At 35.5% G+C, this 20,180-nt stretch overlaps 1 protein-coding gene and 1 long non-coding RNA gene across 10 annotated transcripts in view; one reads left to right on the top strand and one right to left on the bottom strand.

The window, feature by feature from the left end:
* NR2C2 (nuclear receptor subfamily 2 group C member 2) overlaps positions 1–19,804 on the top strand; it is a 34,391-nt gene extending 14,587 nt beyond the window's left edge. For 8 of the 9 annotated variants that reach the window (XM_015640999.2, XM_015640992.1, XM_033517569.1 and 5 more), the window contains 8 exons: positions 414–507; positions 920–1,053; positions 3,503–3,680; positions 3,939–4,060; positions 4,573–4,712; positions 7,511–7,648; positions 9,183–9,288; positions 11,440–19,804. In XM_015640999.2, the coding sequence (XP_015496485.1) occupies positions 414–507; positions 920–1,053; positions 3,503–3,680; positions 3,939–4,060; positions 4,573–4,712; positions 7,511–7,648; positions 9,183–9,288; positions 11,440–11,614 (1,087 nt within the window). In that variant the 3' untranslated portion in view covers positions 11,615–19,804. The remainder of the gene's footprint in view (positions 1–413; positions 508–919; positions 1,054–3,502; positions 3,681–3,938; positions 4,061–4,572; positions 4,713–7,510; positions 7,649–9,182; positions 9,289–11,439) is intronic. The other variant, XM_015640996.1, reaches the window with a different exon arrangement.
* On the bottom strand, positions 1,805–20,153 carry LOC117245079. Its single transcript, XR_004499275.1, has 2 exons — positions 19,988–20,153; positions 1,805–3,022 (listed from the first exon to the last, which is right to left on the bottom strand). It is a non-coding gene; the product is annotated as an uncharacterized LOC117245079 (long non-coding RNA).
* Positions 20,154–20,180: the final 27 nt, after the last annotated feature.

Below are 20,180 nucleotides of genomic sequence, written 5' to 3'. Positions count from 1 at the left end.
AATGACTTTTATTTAGTGCTGGCCATTGTCTTGTTTGGAATACAGAGTTATGCCTTCCTCCAAAGTCTAATATAAAACTAGAGCTACTAGGTGACTTCTGAGAACATAAGAAGACAACAACTTTCCTTAAAGCAGACTAAACCAGAACAAAAAAGCAAATGAGAAGATACACATCTGGGAAGTTGTCATTTTTTTACACTGGAAATTAAAAAATATTTCTGTCTTTCAAGCTACTTTTTGGGAACTGTTTCAGAAGAACTTAAGTCCTAATAAATAAACTGTAATTCATGAAATTGTTTATTTAAAAACTGGTAATTCTTTTTATGGTGTTGTAAATTGTTACACATTCTTCTGATTAATGGAAAATATTGTTGACCATCAGATCAACAATATGCTTTTATGCTTTTGAACAGGTCAGCTGGTCTTCTAGATCCGGGAATGCTTGTGAATATTCAGCAGCCTTTGATCAGGGATGATGGTACAGTCCTCCTAGCTGCTGATTCCAAGGTATTACTGTCTCATTTAAATTCTGAGCTTATCTATTAATTTGTTCAGATTACTTTATCTGTTGTACATAGTCTCAAATAGTTGTTGCTCTTGAGAACCTAAGGTTGTAGTAAGTGTGAAGAACCCTATGGATGGGTGTAATAAATTGATCAATAGGATCGTGGTTTATTTTGGAAAGCATATTTCTGCAAAAGGTCAGCCACAGGTAGTTCTCCATATGATGTCTCATCTGGGCCTAGGATTAATAATTAGAACAGGATTTAAAGATAATTGAGAGCCATTGTTCTTCCTGGCATTCAGGAGGAAGAACAAGTTGCGTAGGGGAAAAAGAAGAAAGATAAAAAATGGAGGGAAATTATATATGATATATTAATTGCAATTTTGATTTACTAATATAGTGCTTCCTTTTTAGGCTGAAACAAGCCAGGGTGCCTTAGGAACACTAGCAAATGTTGTAACATCTCTTGCTAATCTCAGTGAGTCGCTAAATAATGGAGATACTTCTGAAGTTCAACAAGAAGAGCAATCTGCAAGTGAGATTACACGGTATGGATTTATATTTATACCTTTTTTAGTAATTTGTGTTCTATGTGGTGTATCCTTACAGTTGTTCATTATAAAGGAATTTGGCATTGTTGCACCAGACACAGTACAGATTGCCAGATTGCTCCTACTTTGAAACACAAACACAGTTCTTTAGAAATCAGTTTTGGCTGTTGCCCTCTTGTAAAAAATTGTCCTGTGTTACAAATGTAGTGTTCTGAAGCTAGACTAGATTTGGTTCTCAGAAAAATAATAAATTACTAGTTTGTGACCTTGAAAGACTCTGAGAACAGCAACACTTCAGTGTCATTTTATTTCACAGGTGTGTTTTATGTAAGCTTCTTCTGTGCGATGTTTGTGCCTTTAGCCCTGCTCTTTAGGGACCTGCATTACTGCAGATTTATTTTTGAGATTGTGCTGCCATAAAATCTCCTGGTAATGTCGATTTAGAAAGAGTTTAAAGTCTTTCTTTTATTTATTAATGAAAAATATATGAAAAAGGAGCATGGAATATTAAAATTTCCAGCACAGCTTGAGATTTTCAAGACCAGAACTTTTTTTTGTTGGATGTTTGTGGTTGTGTTTTCTGTGCGGGGGAAGTCAAAACTGTCCACTGTTTCTCAAAAAGGAGATTTCTGGGAGAAGCTGAACGGTCATGGTTTAGTAATGGTATTCTCCAATTTAATGTTCACACTTTAATTATGCTGCCACTTGCTCCCCATCCATCTCCAGTCAGAGGCACAAAAGGCAGAGATCACAGGTTGAAATAGGAACAATTTACTGGAAACAACAATGAGATTAGCAAACAAACAGTATTAGCAAAATAGAACAGTAATGGCAACAATATTAGTAACAAAATATATAAGAAAAGAAACCATTTACACAGAAAAACCCCTGACAATAAAAAAATACCAGACCAGACTGCCCACTACATCGACTGGAAGACATCTCTTCTGGGGGGGGCAGGAAAAGAGAGAGAGAGAGGATATTAATTATGGCTTTTAAGATTATTATGTCAGCTTATGTCAACCTCTTACTCTTTCTTTAAAGAGAAAAAAAAAATTATAAAAAACCCTCTCCCAAAAAAGCATCTTGACAAAAAAGTGGCAAAGGAGAAGTATACCATAGTACTGTCCACTGGTATGAAAGTGGGACACAAAATTCTTCTTTATATCTAAGCTCTGTTAATCCTAAGAGAATTTACAGTGATTTATTTGGGTAATGATCCAGCAACAGCTTGAGTATAAAGGAGACCAGGGACCAATCTCTCTTGTGTTACTGTCATAAGGTTTTTAAGGCTCTGTCTACCTATACTGGGAGATGAGGAGTGCCTGGCCATATTTCATCTTAAGGGAAAGGAAATTCAGGCATATATAATATTGTCTAGAAGAAAAACACACTATTCTCCACTGTTCCAAAAACCTGGAGATCAAGGATGGGGACAAGGACAGGAACTTTGTTCTTTAGAGTACATCTGGTCTGTAATCCTCACTGAATCTGTGAGAATAGGGAATAGTGAGTGAATGGTAAGTGCAAGAGGATTGTTGTGGTTTTAGCCCAGTGGAAAACTAAGCCTCACACAGCCACTCCCTCACTCTCCCACCAGTGAGGTGGGATATCTACTGGTGATAGAATCAGAAGGGTAAAAGTGAAAAGACTTGTGGGTTGAGATAAAGACAGTTTAATAGGTGAAACAAAAGCCGCATACAAAAGCAAAGTAAAGGAATTCATTCACTACCTTCCATGGGCAGTCAGGTGTCCAGCCACCTCCAGGACAGCAGGGCTCCAGCACGTCTGACAGTTACTTCTGAAGACCTAGGCCATCACTCCAAACATCCCCCCACTTCCTCTTTCTTACCCCTTCTTTATATACTGAGTGTGGTGTCACAAAGTATGGAATAATCCTTGTGTCAGTTGGGGTCAGCAGGCCTGGATGTGTCACCTCCAAACTTGTGCGTGCCCAGCTTCCTCACTGCAGGGAGGACAAGAAGCGGCAACAAAAGGCCTTTACGCTGTGCAAACACTGCTGTGCATAAAAACATCTCTATATTATCAACGTTGTTTTCAGTACAAATCCAAAACACAGCCCCATACTAGTTACAGTGAAGAAAACTAATTCTATCCCAGCCACAACCAGCACAGCACAAGGCCCCTCTACTAGTACAAATACTAGGATAAAACTGTCAGAGCGGGATTTACAGTACGAAATCCTTCCCTTACAGGGGAGATCTTTTACCAGCAATATGTGGGCACATCTATTTGTTTTATTAAGGCTGAAAGAGTAAAGAGGGACCAAATTATAATGAAAAGTCTGACCTTGTGTCAGCCGAAAGAGTTCTTGTGTATGTTGCCTCTAAATGGAAATGTTTTATAGCATTTAATTTGAGCACTGTGAATTTTTTAAGATCTAAACAAGCACTCTTTCATTGTTTACTTATTTATTATTTTTTAGGGCGTTTGATACTTTGGCTAAAGCACTTAATACCACAGATGGTACAACAGCTCATAACTTGGCAGATGGGATGGATCCTACAGGAGGAGGGAATATCCATGTAATCAGTAGAGATCAGTCAACACCAATTATTGAAGTGGAAGGACCCCTACTTACAGATACACATGTCACATTTAAGGTATGTGCTTCTTTAAATGTCTTAGTAAACAGACTAATGGTTAAGATGTATGAGGTGCTACATAATTTCTTGTCTAGTATTCCCAATTTGCATTCCTTGCCAGAATAATGAGTAGAGTTTTCCTTTGACAACTTCTTGTCACACTGTTGTGATGGACTATGAGAGTAGTTTGAATGTTTTTGCCAGTTATTTCATTGATGATAAAAACTGGTTTATGTCTGAACTATATGTATTGTACTGTACTTTTATTTTTTGCAGCTGACAATGCCCAGTCCGATGCCAGAGTACCTTAATGTACACTACATCTGTGAGTCAGCATCACGACTCCTTTTCCTCTCTATGCACTGGGCTAGGTCCATACCTGCATTTCAAGCTCTTGGGTAAATGGACATACTCTATCTGAATGGTTTGCTCTTGAATGAATTTAAGCACTGACCTGAACACATCCCAGCTATTTTGAACTTTCTAGTTATGACATTGTTTAATTTTTAATGAATACTTTAAAAAGTGTGAAGACTACATTATATTCCCTGTTTTAAAGAATAAAATAGAAGTGGCAGAGGGGAGGGTAACTACAATATCTGATAGTACTGTGGTTACCAAAAATAAAGCCAAATCAAAAGAAAGCATTAATTTGTAGAAATTAAATGCTTGTTTTTAATACCTTATTAAAGAATTGATGAGCACCGTTTCACAGATAATGCAAAATGATTTTCCATAGTCTATAATTTTTTTGCTTCTTGAAATACTTGTAATATGCTAATATATGCCTGTTACCAAAATGTTTTGCAATAGATTAATCCTTATTATGAATTGTTATACATAATTATACATAGGGCAATAACAAGCTGATATGCAAACCTCGCATTGTTTGATTTTCTGCTGCTTATAGGCAGGACTGCAATACGAGCCTTGTGCGTGCCTGCTGGAATGAGCTGTTTACTTTAGGCCTGGCGCAGTGTGCACAGGTGATGAGTCTGTCTACCATCCTAGGAGCGATTGTCAACCACCTCCAGAACAGCATACAAGAAGGTATGTTACCAGTATTGCTAACAGTACGGGGACATTGGGATAAAATTGCTCACCAGGTGTTTCCCCATCACTGGCAGAATTGTTCACCAGGAACCAGGGGAAGGTGAACCTTTCTCTTGCATAATTATCTTTCTCCTGGTGATCTACAGTTTTGTTGCACTGACCTCACAGAGATATCTGTGGGTTACAAGTGTCCATAGAGGCAAGGGGGTCTTCTATGCCTGACTGACATTACAGAAAAAGACAGTGCATCCTAAAATACTCCTTGGATGTGCTCCGAGTTTTCTTCCCATCCAGATGTATGTTTTTTCCTCAGAGAATAATGGTATCCTCTTCCAAACTATACCAGACTTTTTCCCTCTGGAACTTTCTTCTCTTTGCAGTGTAAAAACACAGTGTTTGCCAATTACTATAACAAGCATATTCTTGCAAGTATAATGGTTTTGGATACTACTGTAATGCAGTAATGATTAATGTATTTTGAAGCATCCTTGAACCATTAAGCAACTTAATTTCTTGACATTCTTAAAAAGTTGTATGTAATTTTATTTTTAATTCAATGTTGGTCTGTTGATAGTGATGATTATAATTAGAAAGGATGAAAATCTGTTATGATTGCTTTTTTTCATTCTTTAAAGATTCTTTCAATCAATTGGATTGATTAGCATGAAAATAATAATTATTTTTCAAAGGAGGAAGAAAACAATACTAGCAGCTTTGAACTCTGCAAACAGAGCATAATACATGAAAACTGCTTTAAACTTAAATTTGCATTAGAAGCAGTTACAGAATACTATTTGGAATCCTATTTTTGTAATTTTTTATGGTGTCATTATTGTGCACAGAGAAAAAGTTAGAAAATAGGTTTTTACTGTGGAGAGTAAAACAGATGTATTTTTCTAGAGCTAAAGGATATTAAATATTTTTCCAGCCATCTGCTTTGTGCATTTTATACTTCTACAATCAAGTTTAATCTCCTTTATTAGCTTCATCGTGATAAAGTAAATTAGACTGAAATTTGATTCTTAAGTGGATAGTATGCTTTCATTGCTTTTATAATGAATATAGGGTTTTTTCTTGTTTTGGTTTTTTGTTTGTTGATTCATTTGTTTGTTTTGTTGTTTTCTCATTTAAGATAGCTTGGATAGTCCCAAAATACAACAGAGTGTGCTGATCCTTTCCTGCACAGAGAGGCAAAAGATCAGTAGGGAAACCTGCATCAGGGGAATATTGGATGTTCTAGGCAGAGTTAGGCTTTTACTTTATATCCATTTCAGAATACACAGAGCTGTCTATCCCACCTGTATTCCAGGCAGTGACTTTGGGGAGGAGTAAGTGGTAGGGCTTTTACAGCTGGTTCCACTTCTGTTCTCATGAATCAAAATTGGAAAAAAAATATTTTTTTCTATAATCTGTACTTGCAGCCATACTGTGTTAGCTGAGACCAGCCAAGAAAAGAGGATCATTAGTGTTATTTAACTGTCCCGCAAAGTTATAATGTTATATTGTGCATTATACCTTCAAAACAAAGTGAAGAAATTTCAGAACTTTATCTAGGCACATATTAGTGATGAGGCTACTCAGAAACTCTGGAATTCAAGTTTGCTTTTCCTGACTTTTTCTGGACCATATTTTCCCACTTAATACAGGAATAAAAACCACTAAATTATGTCCATCTTCATCCATCTTGAGTAACTAAAAATTTGTATCACAATTAATGATTTAAGAAATGTAAATTATGCTTTCATTCGTATTTCAAGACTGTGCAAAAAATGGTTCTCCCATTCATTCAATCTTCTCATTGCAGTTTCAGAAAATAGATCAAATAGTAATAAACGATGTCAAAGATTCAGTTTAAGGCACATGAGGTCTAAGCAATCCTAGGCACTATTAGCTGTATAGAGAAAAATAAAATATTCAAATTAAAATTATATTAAATACTAGAATTGGAGATTATGACTGGAATAAAATTATTCTAATGTGTTTTTCAAGAAAAGATTTTATCCCTTGTGAACTGACTTACTTCTGAAGTTTGTTAATAGTAATCATATATTCAAAAATTTGTCTTAATGTATTCTTTAATGTTTTTATTCCTTGACTAGTTGGTAGATATGCAGTCCAATACATGGATTTATATTTACCAAAATAGGAATCTCTCCCTTCCTAGTTTAGCAGCCAATACCACTCACCTGTAACATACCTATAAATAAAAAATATTTTTTAAATGGAAATTTTAAGTTAGATTATGAACCCAATATAAGGACTGTGATCTTTCAAATGATAGAAGAATCTGTGTATGTGTATTTCAGTGAATTTACTCCATCAGATGGGAAAAAGACTAGCTACCATAGCTAATGAAAAGTTCACTCCTAAAAGTACAGATAGAGGAGAAAGTAGCACTGTCATTACTGTTCTTGCATTCACTTTTGGAAATGCTAATTCAATAATATTTGAATTTAAAATTAGGGCTACATGTTAGCATTTGCTATTTTGTAGAATAATGCACCATAATTTCAGAGTCTCTGCTCAAAACAGTACACCACTGGAAAGTCTGGTGTGGCAGATTATGCTGTCCTGGCCAAATTACACAAAAGAGTTAACATTCTGTTTGCTAGCCCTGGGTCTGACTCAACTTTATAAATTCACTTCACTTTCATAATAATTCAGGCCATCCTTACATGGTTTTAAGACAGCAGAAGACTTGCAAATATCACTTGACTTGGTTTATAAAACTTTATTTGTTAATATATTAGAAATGCTTGAGCTCAGATGAAATAGTAAGCAATATCTTTTTGTAGATAAACTTTCTGGAGAAAGAATAAAGCAAGTCATGGAACACATCTGGAAACTTCAAGAGTTCTGTAACAGCATGGCCAAGCTTGATATTGATGGATATGAATATGCATACCTTAAAGCTATAGTCCTTTTTAGCCCTGGTAAGGATTTTAGTAACCATATGTTTTTAAATAAAAAGCCTTAATATGTGAATTCTTTAGGATTTTTTAAATGAGACTAATGTCTTGAGATGAGACTCATCTGTTAAACTGCAGATAAAATTGTTTCATAATGATTATCACATGATGTGTTTTAAAATAACTTCAGAGCAACATATTTATATTATTTACAGTTCAAATCTATTAGGTGTTTCCTGTATATCCACCCTAGAAGATTAGATTCTCAAGTTACCTTCATCTGAGAATATATGAATAATAAATTATCTGGAATGTGTACTAGCAATATTAGTGAAGTAAATGGTGAGGAGGATTAGAAGAAATGCATTCTCCTAGTGACACAAAGAATTTTGCTTCAATTTTACTATTTTTAATATACTCATAAAAGGAATAGCTGAAATATGAGCAAAAATACCTATATTATATGAAACTTACACAAAATCTCAAAAACTGAATGCAAACAGACTGTCTTCCATTTGTTACCAAAAAAATTACAGCAGATGACTAAAGAATAGTCAAGTGTTTCTGAAATATGCAAATTTACTCAAAGAAGACACTTGAGATTTTCTGGAATGATTAGGTAAGGACATTCAAGAAATTGGAAGTGACAGTCTTTTCAGCAAAGGTGGCAAATGTTTCTAGGGCACACAAAGGTTAATCTAAAACGGTTGACAAGCTGAGTAAAAGGGAAAGTTTTGCTCAGAAATGCCTATTATTTATTTTAATTTAAAGGTATTTACCACTTTGTATTTAACAGAATACAAAGTAAAATGATATATTGTTATTGGTATATTTGCTTGGGTTTTTTTGCATTGGTAACTATTTTTCTCTTTGTAATAAAACTTAATTAGAAGATACTGGTGTCCTGAAATGTTACTTTGAATTTTTTGGGGGAGAATGTCCCATTAGAGTTAGGTTTATTAGGGGTTTTGTTTGAGTTGTAAAAGCAAGAAACCATAGAACCTCAAGGTAGCTCTGTCCTACTTCAAGAGACAAGCAGTTTGGACACAAGAGTGAAGATATTTTTGCACAGTAAGATAGATATTTTGTGGGTTTGTTGTTTTTTTTTTGCTCTGATCACGTGGCTGTCTGAGGACCTGAGCCAGCTGGAATTAAAACATAAGACAGACTTTGGAAGATTAAGACATTGATCTATCAAGAAAATAACCCTAGATACTGCTTAGCCAGCCTAGTTATAACAAATCACAGAGACGAGCATATTTACATTTAAACAAGCAAAGTTAAAAACAAATTCTGTGTCATTGCCTGGTACACACATACAGGTTTTAATCTTTGTCCGCTTTTTTATGGATACACACAGCTCTAGAGAGAAAAGTGAACAAGCTAACTCTGAAGCCAGGAAGTAAATGTGCACCTGAGTTGTTTCCTTTATACAGATAGCATGTTAAACATCACAATACTATAGAAGAATTTTATTGAAATTAAATGTGAGAGTCTTATATTTATTTCACGATGTATAGGGAAACAATCAACATACAGAAATGTTTTGTTTCTTTAGATCACCCTGGTCTGACCAGTTCAACCCAAATAGAAAAATTCCAGGAGAAGGCACAGATGGAATTGCAGGACTATGTACAAAAAACCTATCCTGAAGATACTTATAGGTATTTATTGTGTAAAGTACCCAAAAAAATGTTATGGGCTATAGCTAACAAAAAAGTTACAATATATTAACAGTTAAAGTAGTTAAAGTACAATATATTATAATTGATGTTTCTGACATCTGGGGTTTGGGGTTTTTTCTAACTGTTGATAAGAAAGAACTAAAACCTAATTCATAAAAGCAAGCAGCTTTGTTCAAAGATGTATAGAAATAAGAATAGCTGTCTAGTTTGTTCCATGTAAATTGAATTTATTAGTACTTGCTTGTTTTTTTAGGGTTTTTTTGAGACTCTCATAGTCATGTTTAGAAAAGTAAATAGACTTACTTTTTTAGAAGTTTGGGGGACAACTGCTTCAACTGACTAATTCACACTGCTTCTCTTCTCAAATTATTTTAAAGTCTCTTTGACAAGTAAAAGGTGATTATCATCCTTGAAATGTTTTTCAACTTGCATATACAGAAAAATGTTAAAACTGTCAGTTATAGCCCTTGAAAAAACAAGGATTATAATGGGGAACAGTAACCATCTCTCAGACTTCTGTTTATAAGAAATTCCCATATTATACTTATTTTCTCCTTTGGCTTTTTCTTTAATTTCCAAATTTAATTTCCAAGGACTCCTCTGAAATTATCTAGCTTGTTTTTTTCACCTTTCAACCATTCTCATTGTTATGTGCTAGAAATGATTACCCTATTTTCTGACAATCTCCATCAAAACTCAAAATTCATCAACTCAATGATTCTCTGCACTATCAGGGAAGTTCTCACTTGCGTCTAGCAAGATATAACGGAACGTGTCCTTTTTTACTGTGAAAGGTATCCTCATGTAAAGAAGCAATCCCATACACTTAAGCACTGTCTGAGGGTGGGGTAACTAAAAAGAAGAAAAAAACCTGTCTGAAAAAGAGAGCTTCTCCCATCTCTGTTTTCTGCACTGATCTTACAGAATTAACACTGTGGTGCAATGAAAATAGGATTCTCTGCCTCAGAAATATTCTCAAATCCCACATTCTTCCATGTACAATTGGGTCCTTCTGTTTTGATTAGTGAGAACAAAATATATATCATAAAACTTAAGTATAAAATTTGCTCCATATACTTACTTCTCATAATAATGTCTCAGGGAAGAAAATCAGAGTTACATTCCCCAAGCAGTATCCTGTATTTTAACTAATAGCGTCGCTATCTCCATGCTCACCCATAGACAAGATTGGAGAACAAATCTGATTATTTCTGAGCAACTGAGTGCTGGTACAAATTGAGATAGGGGACAAGCCAATTGTGTTACAATTTTCAGAAAAACAACAGCATAGCTTGAATCTTTTTGCCCTGAAGTTTAGAAGATATGGTATACTAGCAGAATGGACCTTATATATTTTCTCCATAAATATTCAAGCATTTTCCAGACCGCCTGTGGTCAGTGCTACCTTAGGTTTGCTATTACATGGTTCTGGTTCAGCATTTGTGATGCACATCTCCCATAGGAATGACAGCAAAATGCTTTCATCACAGTCCTAAATTTCATATGCATGTGAAGTCTAGCATTTCAATACAACCACTTCATTATATTGGATATCTGTTAACATCCTGGTAAATGAAACATCAGGGCAATTTGGCAGTATTTATCCTTAACAGTATATTCCCCCAAGTTCCTTCTCTCATCAGAAGCAGATTCTCTTTTTTCTGTTTATATATATCTAGCTCCCTTCCTGCTATCTCATTTGGCATGAAGTTGCTAGGCAACTGAGGACTATGCTGTTTATGGCTGAAATTTTAATTAAGCATTGTATTCTTAAAATGGTGCAAATGTTCGCATCAATCAGTATGAATATTATGAGTCTCAGCATTGTTCGTCCAGAGCTGGGGATTCCAAAAGCAGGCCAAGAAGATTGTGTGTTTGTACATACATGTTCTGTCTACAAAGGGCATTAACACGTTCCTTTCATTGGAAAAACACAAAGCTACTTAGCTTTCATTTTGCTTGCAGGTTAGAACAGCTACCATTCTTTTTGTGGTAGCCAATTAGCTTTAATTGCCTCTTCAAGCCTAGTCATGAATTACAGTAATAATAAAGGCAGATCCAACTCTTTAGCCATAGAGTATTTCAAACTGGTCTTATATGTATTTATAATGCACTGAACTTCTTTTTCAGGCTAGCCCGGATCTTAGTTCGCCTGCCTGCACTTAGGCTGATGAGCTCTAGCATCACCGAGGAACTGTTTTTCACGGGTCTCATTGGAAATGTTCCCATCGATAGCATAATCCCCTACATTCTCAAAATGGAAACAGCAGAATATAATGGTCAAATAACTGGCACGTCTGCATAAAGGGAACAACATAATTTGAGGGATGGAATTAAATTTCACAAAAAACATATAATTACAAAGTTAAAAGGGTAGTGTTTTGGTATGGGCAGATAATTCCAACTTGTTATCAGTTTCCTGACCCGATTTCTGCTTGTCTTTTTCTGATGCTGACAAAATTTAAAGCAGCTATTTAAAGACCTGCTATAGGACCTTTCCTGCCACAAGGAATATTTTTGATGCCTTTCATTTAAAAGGCCATAGATTACTGAACATACTTTTCACATGCTTTGTATTTAGAAACTATCAGTGGTTAAAAAGAGTTTTATAATATCAGAGTAGTAATTAAATTACTTTAAAAGTAAAAGGAACAGTATGTATATATTTAAAAATATCCTTAGAATGAATGTCTAGCAAATGCCAAGGTATAATACTAGCACTTTGTAATCACTTCTTGTCAGAGCAACAGCATCAACATCCTGCTTATGAGTATGGAAAATGAAAAAAATGCATATGTCCTTAGTCAAAATGCTAGTGATTTTTATAAAAATGTAGAATGCTAAAGGAGACAATCATTTAATCTACAAAAAGTCACTTGCTGTTACGTTATGCATGAAATATTAGTGTGGATTCTTAAATCAGATATCCACATTATATGAAACTATATATGTTAAATTAGTGCAGTTGTTATATACAGTACAATGCAGTCATAGTGACTATTATGTGCTACAGAAATTCCCCACACTAGAGAAAAAAAAAATATTTATCACAATAATGATTAAATATGCAGGCTCCTGAAAGTGTCTATTCAAACACAATCATGACAAATGTTATTCTAAGAAGAAGCCTTTTGACTTTGGGGAAGATCAGTCATTAACTGAAAGAGCAGTAATTTTCAAATAGAGCCATGTGATCCTCTTTGAGTTTGCTCTTTGTATGCTCCAAATTTAGTCCTCCTCTCTGGACTCTGAACACCCTTGTGATGTAGCCACAGGGTACAATTTAAGACCTGAAATGTATAGAACCTCTGGTTGTCAGCAAGAGTTTATTATAAAGCTCTCTCACTTTGTTTCTTCCTCCCTCTCTCCCCGTCCCTGAGCACTCCCAGTTTTGCAGTGTTCTCAACTTTCCTGTCACTCAGTTTGAAACCAAAATATAGTTAGGATTTACTGTCACTCATGTACAATTACAGTTGGTACTCATACACCATGGAGATGTAAAATTAACTACTTTTTATTTGTCTTGAGTGATGAGCCATCAACATATTTGCTAGTAGCACTGGCCACTAGTTGCTAGCATAGGTTTCATTTTAGTACAATTTATTATTATGGCTGTTCCATATTTTAAAATCAAAGATTTTTAAAAAGTCATAGCAGTTAATACCTTCATCTGATCCTGGCTCATTAGATGCATTAATTATTTTAATTAATGCAATGTTAGAGGCATTCTTACTTCTGTAGTTTTATGTGACAAAACTTATCTAATGATAAGTTCGGCACTTTGATTTTTCTTCTGTTATTGATATTTATTTAGAAACATCAACTAGGTTGGTGTTTATGACTTTCTAGAGTCTGAATTGTAGCCAAAAGACCTTAAGTAACTTTAGATGAGGCTTCTAAAGTAACAGAAAGATCTTTTATACTTCACGCTTGTTAGGTGGCTGACATAGTACTTACTATAACACAAAAGACTATTTAATTTTAGCTTCTGACTGCATTAAAGTCTTCTACAGTTACTATTTTTAGCACATTCAGAATCTTCTTTTCTCAGAAGGGTATTACAGAGTCCAGTATGCCTGTAGAGATTTGTAATACTGGACTTGTATCTCTCTCAGCTTTTGCTATAGCAAATGAAATTGTCATATTGTCCATGCAATGGAAAGTCTGCTTTCTACACGTGAAGTCAGCTGGACTTTGGCTTCCAGTACCATTTGATTGTAGTGTAACTGCTGTGGGATTGTGTCAGCACTTTCGCTGCACAGTCCTTATGCTAAGGGTATAAAACTTAAAAATTAATGGTGATATTAACATCGGAAACAGTAGCTATCTTGGAAAGAGTAGTGGCTGCTTTTATTAAAATTTAAAATTTTACTGGGTTATGTCATTGTTCTACAAGCAGAATGCATTGAACTGTTGTGATTTTTTTTATTGTCAAAAGGATTTTGGAACTTAATTTGCTTTCAGTATTTCATAAAAATCATTTAAACAGATAAGAAAGCATTTTAATGGTAAATGAATTCCTTAGCACAAAAACTAGCCATTGAAATATTTGGTTTTAAATCTCAATACACACCATCTAGCTTTTTCTTGACAACCATTATTTCAACTTCCAATTTTTCATGTAAAAGGACCCCATTTTCTGTGTGAAAATTTGTTTGTAATTTTTATTACTTGTGATCATAACAATTCAGAAAAGAAGATAAAGGCATTCTAGTTTTTTGGGAACAAAGGGATCACATGAAATAAAATGTAAAATGCATGCCTTGCATTACATACATAAAACAATAAATATCATGCAGCTCTGTTTACAAATAAACTACGCTCCCCACAAATGTATGGCCATATAATGATATCCTTGCTCAAACCCTGGTATTTACTTACTCTGCAAATAGTTATTAAATAGCTTATTAGGGATAAAATATTAATTTGTGTAAATTGAGTAACAACCATGCAACCCATAGTTGTGCATGCATTTAATAGATGAAATGAAGCAGTTCATCTTTAAGATTTGGATACTACCACCTAGAAGGTATAAAGTCCCTCTCTGCATAGCATCATTAACATGATTTGCTGGCTTGCAGAGGTCAGAGCCAAGCTACTTAGTTCTGATGCCATTAACAAAAAGTACTCTAACTATACACTGTTTTGAATCCAAGACTAACATTTTGGATTGTAGAAATTTGAATATATGTGGATACCTGGGAAATTTCCTCCCCAGGGAGTGGACTTTGTGCCTCCGTTCTTTAAACTTCACAAGGTTCCTGTTGGCCCATTTCTCCAGCCTGGCACAATCCTTCTCAGTGGCAGTAGGACCCTGTGATGCACACAGTGCAGCTGCACAATCAGGCAAGCTTTGCAATGTCTCTGCAGAAAATAGTGCAACACTGACATAGTTCTTAGAATTTCTGGGGTTTGTTCATCCTTCCTGCAGTGACTGGAAGATGGTAACAGGCTAATCTTAGTACCTTTTCTGTTAAATTAGTTTAGTTTCTTTTCTCCTTTGAAAGTGCAAACTTTTCCTTATGAATATGGGACAGGAAAAATTTTTTATTATTGTAACAATTATTGAAGAACTATTTCTTGAGTATTAAATATTGAAATAGCTTTTTTTATAAAGGTGAAATTTAAATGCTAAACTTGTTTTCACAGAACTTGGTGTCAAAGTATCACAGTCACAAAGTGATTCTAAGAAAAGTTTATCTCACTGAAGCTCTACTGAGTGCCAAAATTTATTCTCTTCAGAATTTTTGAGGTTCTACTTCTGCTGCTCTTGAAATGAAAATATTTTAAGTTGGCAGAAATACAGTAATAAATTATCTGATTAGATTTATCTGAACCTGAGCAAATGCATATACTAGTCACAGTTCATTCAGACAAATGTTAGAATTCTGTGCTAAGACTGGAGCATGATAATGAGGCAATGCAGGAAATGATAATGAGACAGTAATGTCCACTGTGCTTCATTTGTTTTCCAACTCTTTTGCAAAGGAACTGGATTTGAATCTTGTAGATTAAAAGCATTTGGGACTAGCTTTGTCATAATGATTTTAATTGCATTTGTGACCAATGTAGAAAGGTATACTCTTCCCTTTACCTATATTGGACTATAGAGTCAGAACTAAGACCATGTGCAAAAGTGATCTCTCTCTGGCTATTAACATTGCTTATAAATTAGCTGCAATGCTTTTGGTGTCTGTGGAGTTACTCTGGCATGAAACTGGTAGAAGAGGAAAAAATTCTCTCCAAGGAGAGGTCCTTCTAAGAATTCATACAAGGCTTTTTTTTAGCTGCCTTAAAATGTTGCATTATTAAGAAGGCTTAGTTTTCAGAGCACTCTGGGGAAAGAAACTATTGTTGGTCTCCACTGATTAGTTGGTGTCATTTGCCAAGTCTCCTTTCACCATCTTCTGAAATTCCTGGACCACCAGACAGCTGCAATGCCTCTGGTGAGGAGCTCTGGCTCCAGGTCTGTGTGCAGAATCCAGAGGCTCTGCATCGCCATTACAGTTCCTTTGGAAAAGGGCACATTCTGAGGCTGCCATGGGGAAACCAAGTCAGAGCTGAAGCTCCCAGGTGAAATCGGTTTTCTGACTCTTGTTTCTCCTTTGGCAGAGGCTGTAAAACACTTGTGGTTTTTTTTTGGTTTTTTTATTGTTCTGTATAGTACACAGGATTCATAGATTCCTGAATTATTTCATTCAGGATACTGCAGATGTCAGTAGATTTTCCTGCCCATTAAAGTTCAGACAGTTGTTAGGATTCTTTCCTGATTACCTGCTGTTTAATTAGTAGAAGGCAATTAAAAAAAAAAAATATATATATATATAGCATCCAATTGGCATGACTAGCAAAGGGTTTCAGGAATACAGTTTAACCAGGAAGACAGAACTGGAAATGAGTGGGCTGAGGGTACTTCCCAAGCAGTGCCAAAGCAGCTTCCTGCACTAACAGCAGCAGTCAGGTTTGAATCAGGAGAAGTGAGTAGAACTGGCAAGTCAGTCAGACACATAGGTGTACCAGGACATACCTACTGGATTATGCCATCCCGAAAAGAACAAAAATGTTGATTTTCTGTTTGAGATCCCTCTCTTCCTTTCCAGTTACTCTTAATAGTGCAAAACCAGGGGAGGTTGGGGTTTTTTTTCACCTACTCTTGTCCATAAGAGGAAAAGAAGAAATACCAGCAAACACAGGCAGGTTCCCACCTGTTTGCCACACTGGCCAGAGCTTTTGCAGTAGTGGCTCTGGTGATAAGCATGACCAGCTGTGACAGCAGCACACAGCAGCTGCAGTCCTAACACCTCCAAACATCCAGGAGGGTCAGCCAAATGAGGACATGGTCACCCTAGAGGGAGGGGCAGAGGAAGGACAAATTGCCAGCATCTACTGGATCTTGAATGACAGGAAATTAGTTTAGAAACAACTTTATATGAAAAATTACCAAGAGGGGATGGCAAAAGAGAGACAGTGAAAATATTTACTTTTGCACTTTTTAATTCTAAAGTTCCTGAGTCATTTTAAAAGTAAATACTCCTGAATTAAGTTCAGGCTTATTGTTTGATGCCATTAACCCTTCTTGTTAGTTAATGTTACAACCCTACTTCAGCTGCAATCAGTGTTAACAACATATGGGAAATTGTGCAAAAAAGAAATCAAAACATTATTTATACTTGGGTTACAAGTTAACGTAAAATCCTTTGTAAAGTTTAGATGCTCCAAGGTTAAGCATCTAATGTTTAGATTTTTTTTATTGCGAAGTCATACTAAGTTCATCACAGGTAATACTGTTGTAATGTTCTGTAATTCCCACAACCTGTTCTCTGAGTTACGTGAATGCTTTGAAAATGGCTTATTATTGTTAAATTCCTGCCTGTCTTCTTTCTTTTTAAAGGGTTTGATAGAGTTGTACACATCTATTTTGTGCCTCCCGCCATTGTGCATTTCTGCATGTTCAGTTCTAGAACTCACTCGAGCAGCTGATGCATATGTACATAGCTGTATGTATGTGTGTATGAATGTATATGTTTATACCTCTCTGTCCAAATATATTCTGTACAGTGTATAGAAAATGTGTAGTGTATGTATATATGTACAGATATGGAGCCATTATTCATCCATTCCATGTGCTAAAAGTTTTTTATTAATTTGCTAATCCAGAGCTTCCTAATTTTGTGAATCCTCACAAATGTCAGAGCTTTGCACCTTTCTTCTAAACCAGTCTGACTTCACTATTTGCTGTTCAAAACTGACAAATATATTCCATGAATTTTCTGGCTTTTACATTATTCTCCTTACCTTTTCTCATTTGACTTATAGAGGTCTGCCAGTAATAGTTAATTGAGCATATAATGCCTGTTAAAAATAATGACTAAATAACTATGTCATTAACTAAACTGACATAAACACTAACATAAAATACTTCCCTGCTCATTATATACTCATCCTCTTCCAGCCTCCTGAGATATTTTTGTAAAGTTGTATTTTTTGTGAAGCCTGGTAAGAGACTGATTTTTTAAGTCTTTATCTATGGTGAACTGAAAGTAAACCAAGTTGCCATTTATACTGAACTGCAGCATAGAGAACAGGAGGTAATGGATGCTGTTTAATAAATCAATATTCATATTGTCACAATGATCACATTAAATCAACCTGTGAGTTAGAGACTCTGCTATGCTCAGCAAAAGAGCAGCTCTGGTTCAATGGTAATTTAAGATTAGGGACATTGCAAGTAGTTAATTTCTTAGCAAGCATCAAGACATCTTCAGTATTTTCACAATGCATTTCAATTGTATATTCACTTTCCAAAGTTTTTCTCTTTATTTTCCAGCCTAAACTAAACACAGCTAGTTGCTTGATTTAGTTGTCAGACTAATGTCCCGTTCCACGTTCTGCCCTTTCCTGGGTCTGGAATTTGTGCAGCTCCTGCACTGACTGTGCTCCTGCGCTGTGACAGTCCCACTCTCCATCTGGGACATGGGCACATGGTTGGGAAATGAGATGTGAAGACAGTATCTTATTCATAATGAGGACTCAAACATATACATTATGAAAGTATAAACATGTCTTGTTCTCCTTCCCTTTTGATGACGTTAAAAAGGAAGCCTTCCTTAAAGTAGATCTGTTAACTGTGGGTTTTTAAAAAAACATTTCACAGACCCTGCAGGACAGTAGTTCAGCAAGTCTTGTTTCTGTCATTAGAAAGGTGAAGAAGAATTTTCTGGGCATTTACTTCCACCTTTTGTGCTCACTGTGGCAAAGACTTGTGTATATTTAATCAGGTAATAGATTAGATTTTGATAGATAGAGACATCTATCAAAAAAAAGTGAACTTCATGCATGCTTAAAGTGAATCACAAGTCTGAGGAAAGTTTGCTATGGAAAATGCTGAGAATGTTGTCTTTCTTGGTGTATTGGTTAGTAAGCATTCATAAGCTTTTATTTAAAATATAGGAATAAACCTATAGCATTTCAGAACCTTATTTCTGCACTTTTCAGCAGGAAAAATATTTAATGTCAGAAATTTCTGTGACAGGTGCTCCTTCATTGGTGTATGGACGATTGGTGCTGTTTGAATGCTTGCTTTCCTCTTTAAAGATGAATAGAAACCTGAAAGTCTGTTAAAGTCATTGTACTGTGGGAACAGTTATAAAGTTTAGGAAGCCAATTGGGGCATTAATCAAGATTGAATCTGTTTAAAAATTCAACTGTGAATTCAGGGAACAAAAAGGGCAAAGTTCAGTAAAACTGAGTGTACCATATCCACATTTGAATTGTTTGTATTCTGAAGGACAAAATGCACTCAAATTTAGTGGCAATAAAGGCTCTGCAATAATAAAACAGTTCCATTTTACGGTATTTCGATGATTGCAGGTTAAAGTAGGACTGAATAAATTTCAAACAAAAAGCACAGTCTTTCAGAAGAAAACATTTTACATATGGACTGTATATGTTGAATTTTTCATATACGGAATCAAGATCAAATGTTGGAATATTTTTAATAGTTAATCTGTACTCTGAAATACACTGGAAGCCAGTGGTCATAGCTTCCTAACTGAAAACTGCAGGTTATTGGCATATTAGGGAGTGCTGAGCTCCTACAAAAACAGCGAATTTTTATAAGAGGAAGCATCTACTTTCAGTTCCTTGGGATATTTTCTGGAAGTCTCTGTTCCTTATAATTTAGAAAACTATTGTTTATGTTTATTTTTAAAACTTTGCAAAAGTTGTTGGCTTCTCATGGCTTCTTTTGTGAAATCAGTATTGTTGTGTGTGATAACATTTAAAAATAATAGCATGTTCTTTTTTTAAACTAAATTTTATATCCAAACAATGTCTTCAGTCACAAAGAGGAATTTGCATTGTTGTGTTTGTATATAGCGTATTGCAGTGCATGATTTTGCTTATGCATTTTATTAAATGCTGTTGTGTCATTATATTGTTGCGGTCAATAGTAGTAGCTAAATGAAGTTTCTACCATTAAAGTAAATTAAAAATACAACTGCATTCTTGAGTTTTATTTTGAAGTTCATTTAATTTCCTTTTGAACAGGAGCTGTCTAAGCCAAGTACATACTTTACAATCTTTTAGGGAGAAACAGCATTTTGACTTCACCACAGTGATTACCTTAGGAGAGATTTAAACCGGGTCTGGAATAGAAAAAAAAATCCCATTAACTTACTGACTCCAAGAAGCTTCTCTAGGAGGAGAGAGGGCTTTTCCTAAGGTTTTAATTCATCTTTTAGTAGCCCCGAAACGGTCGCTGCTGTGCGCCGGGCCCCTCACGCCGCCGGGCCCCTCACGCCGCCGGGCCCCTCACGCCGCCGGGCCCCTCACGCCGCCGGGCCCCTCACGCCGCCGGGCCCCTCACGCCG

Source organism: Parus major, chromosome 12, assembly GCF_001522545.3.
Source record: "Parus major isolate Abel chromosome 12, Parus_major1.1, whole genome shotgun sequence".
NCBI lineage: Eukaryota > Metazoa > Chordata > Aves > Passeriformes > Paridae > Parus > Parus major.
This window is presented reverse-complemented; position numbering and strand designations above follow the sequence as displayed.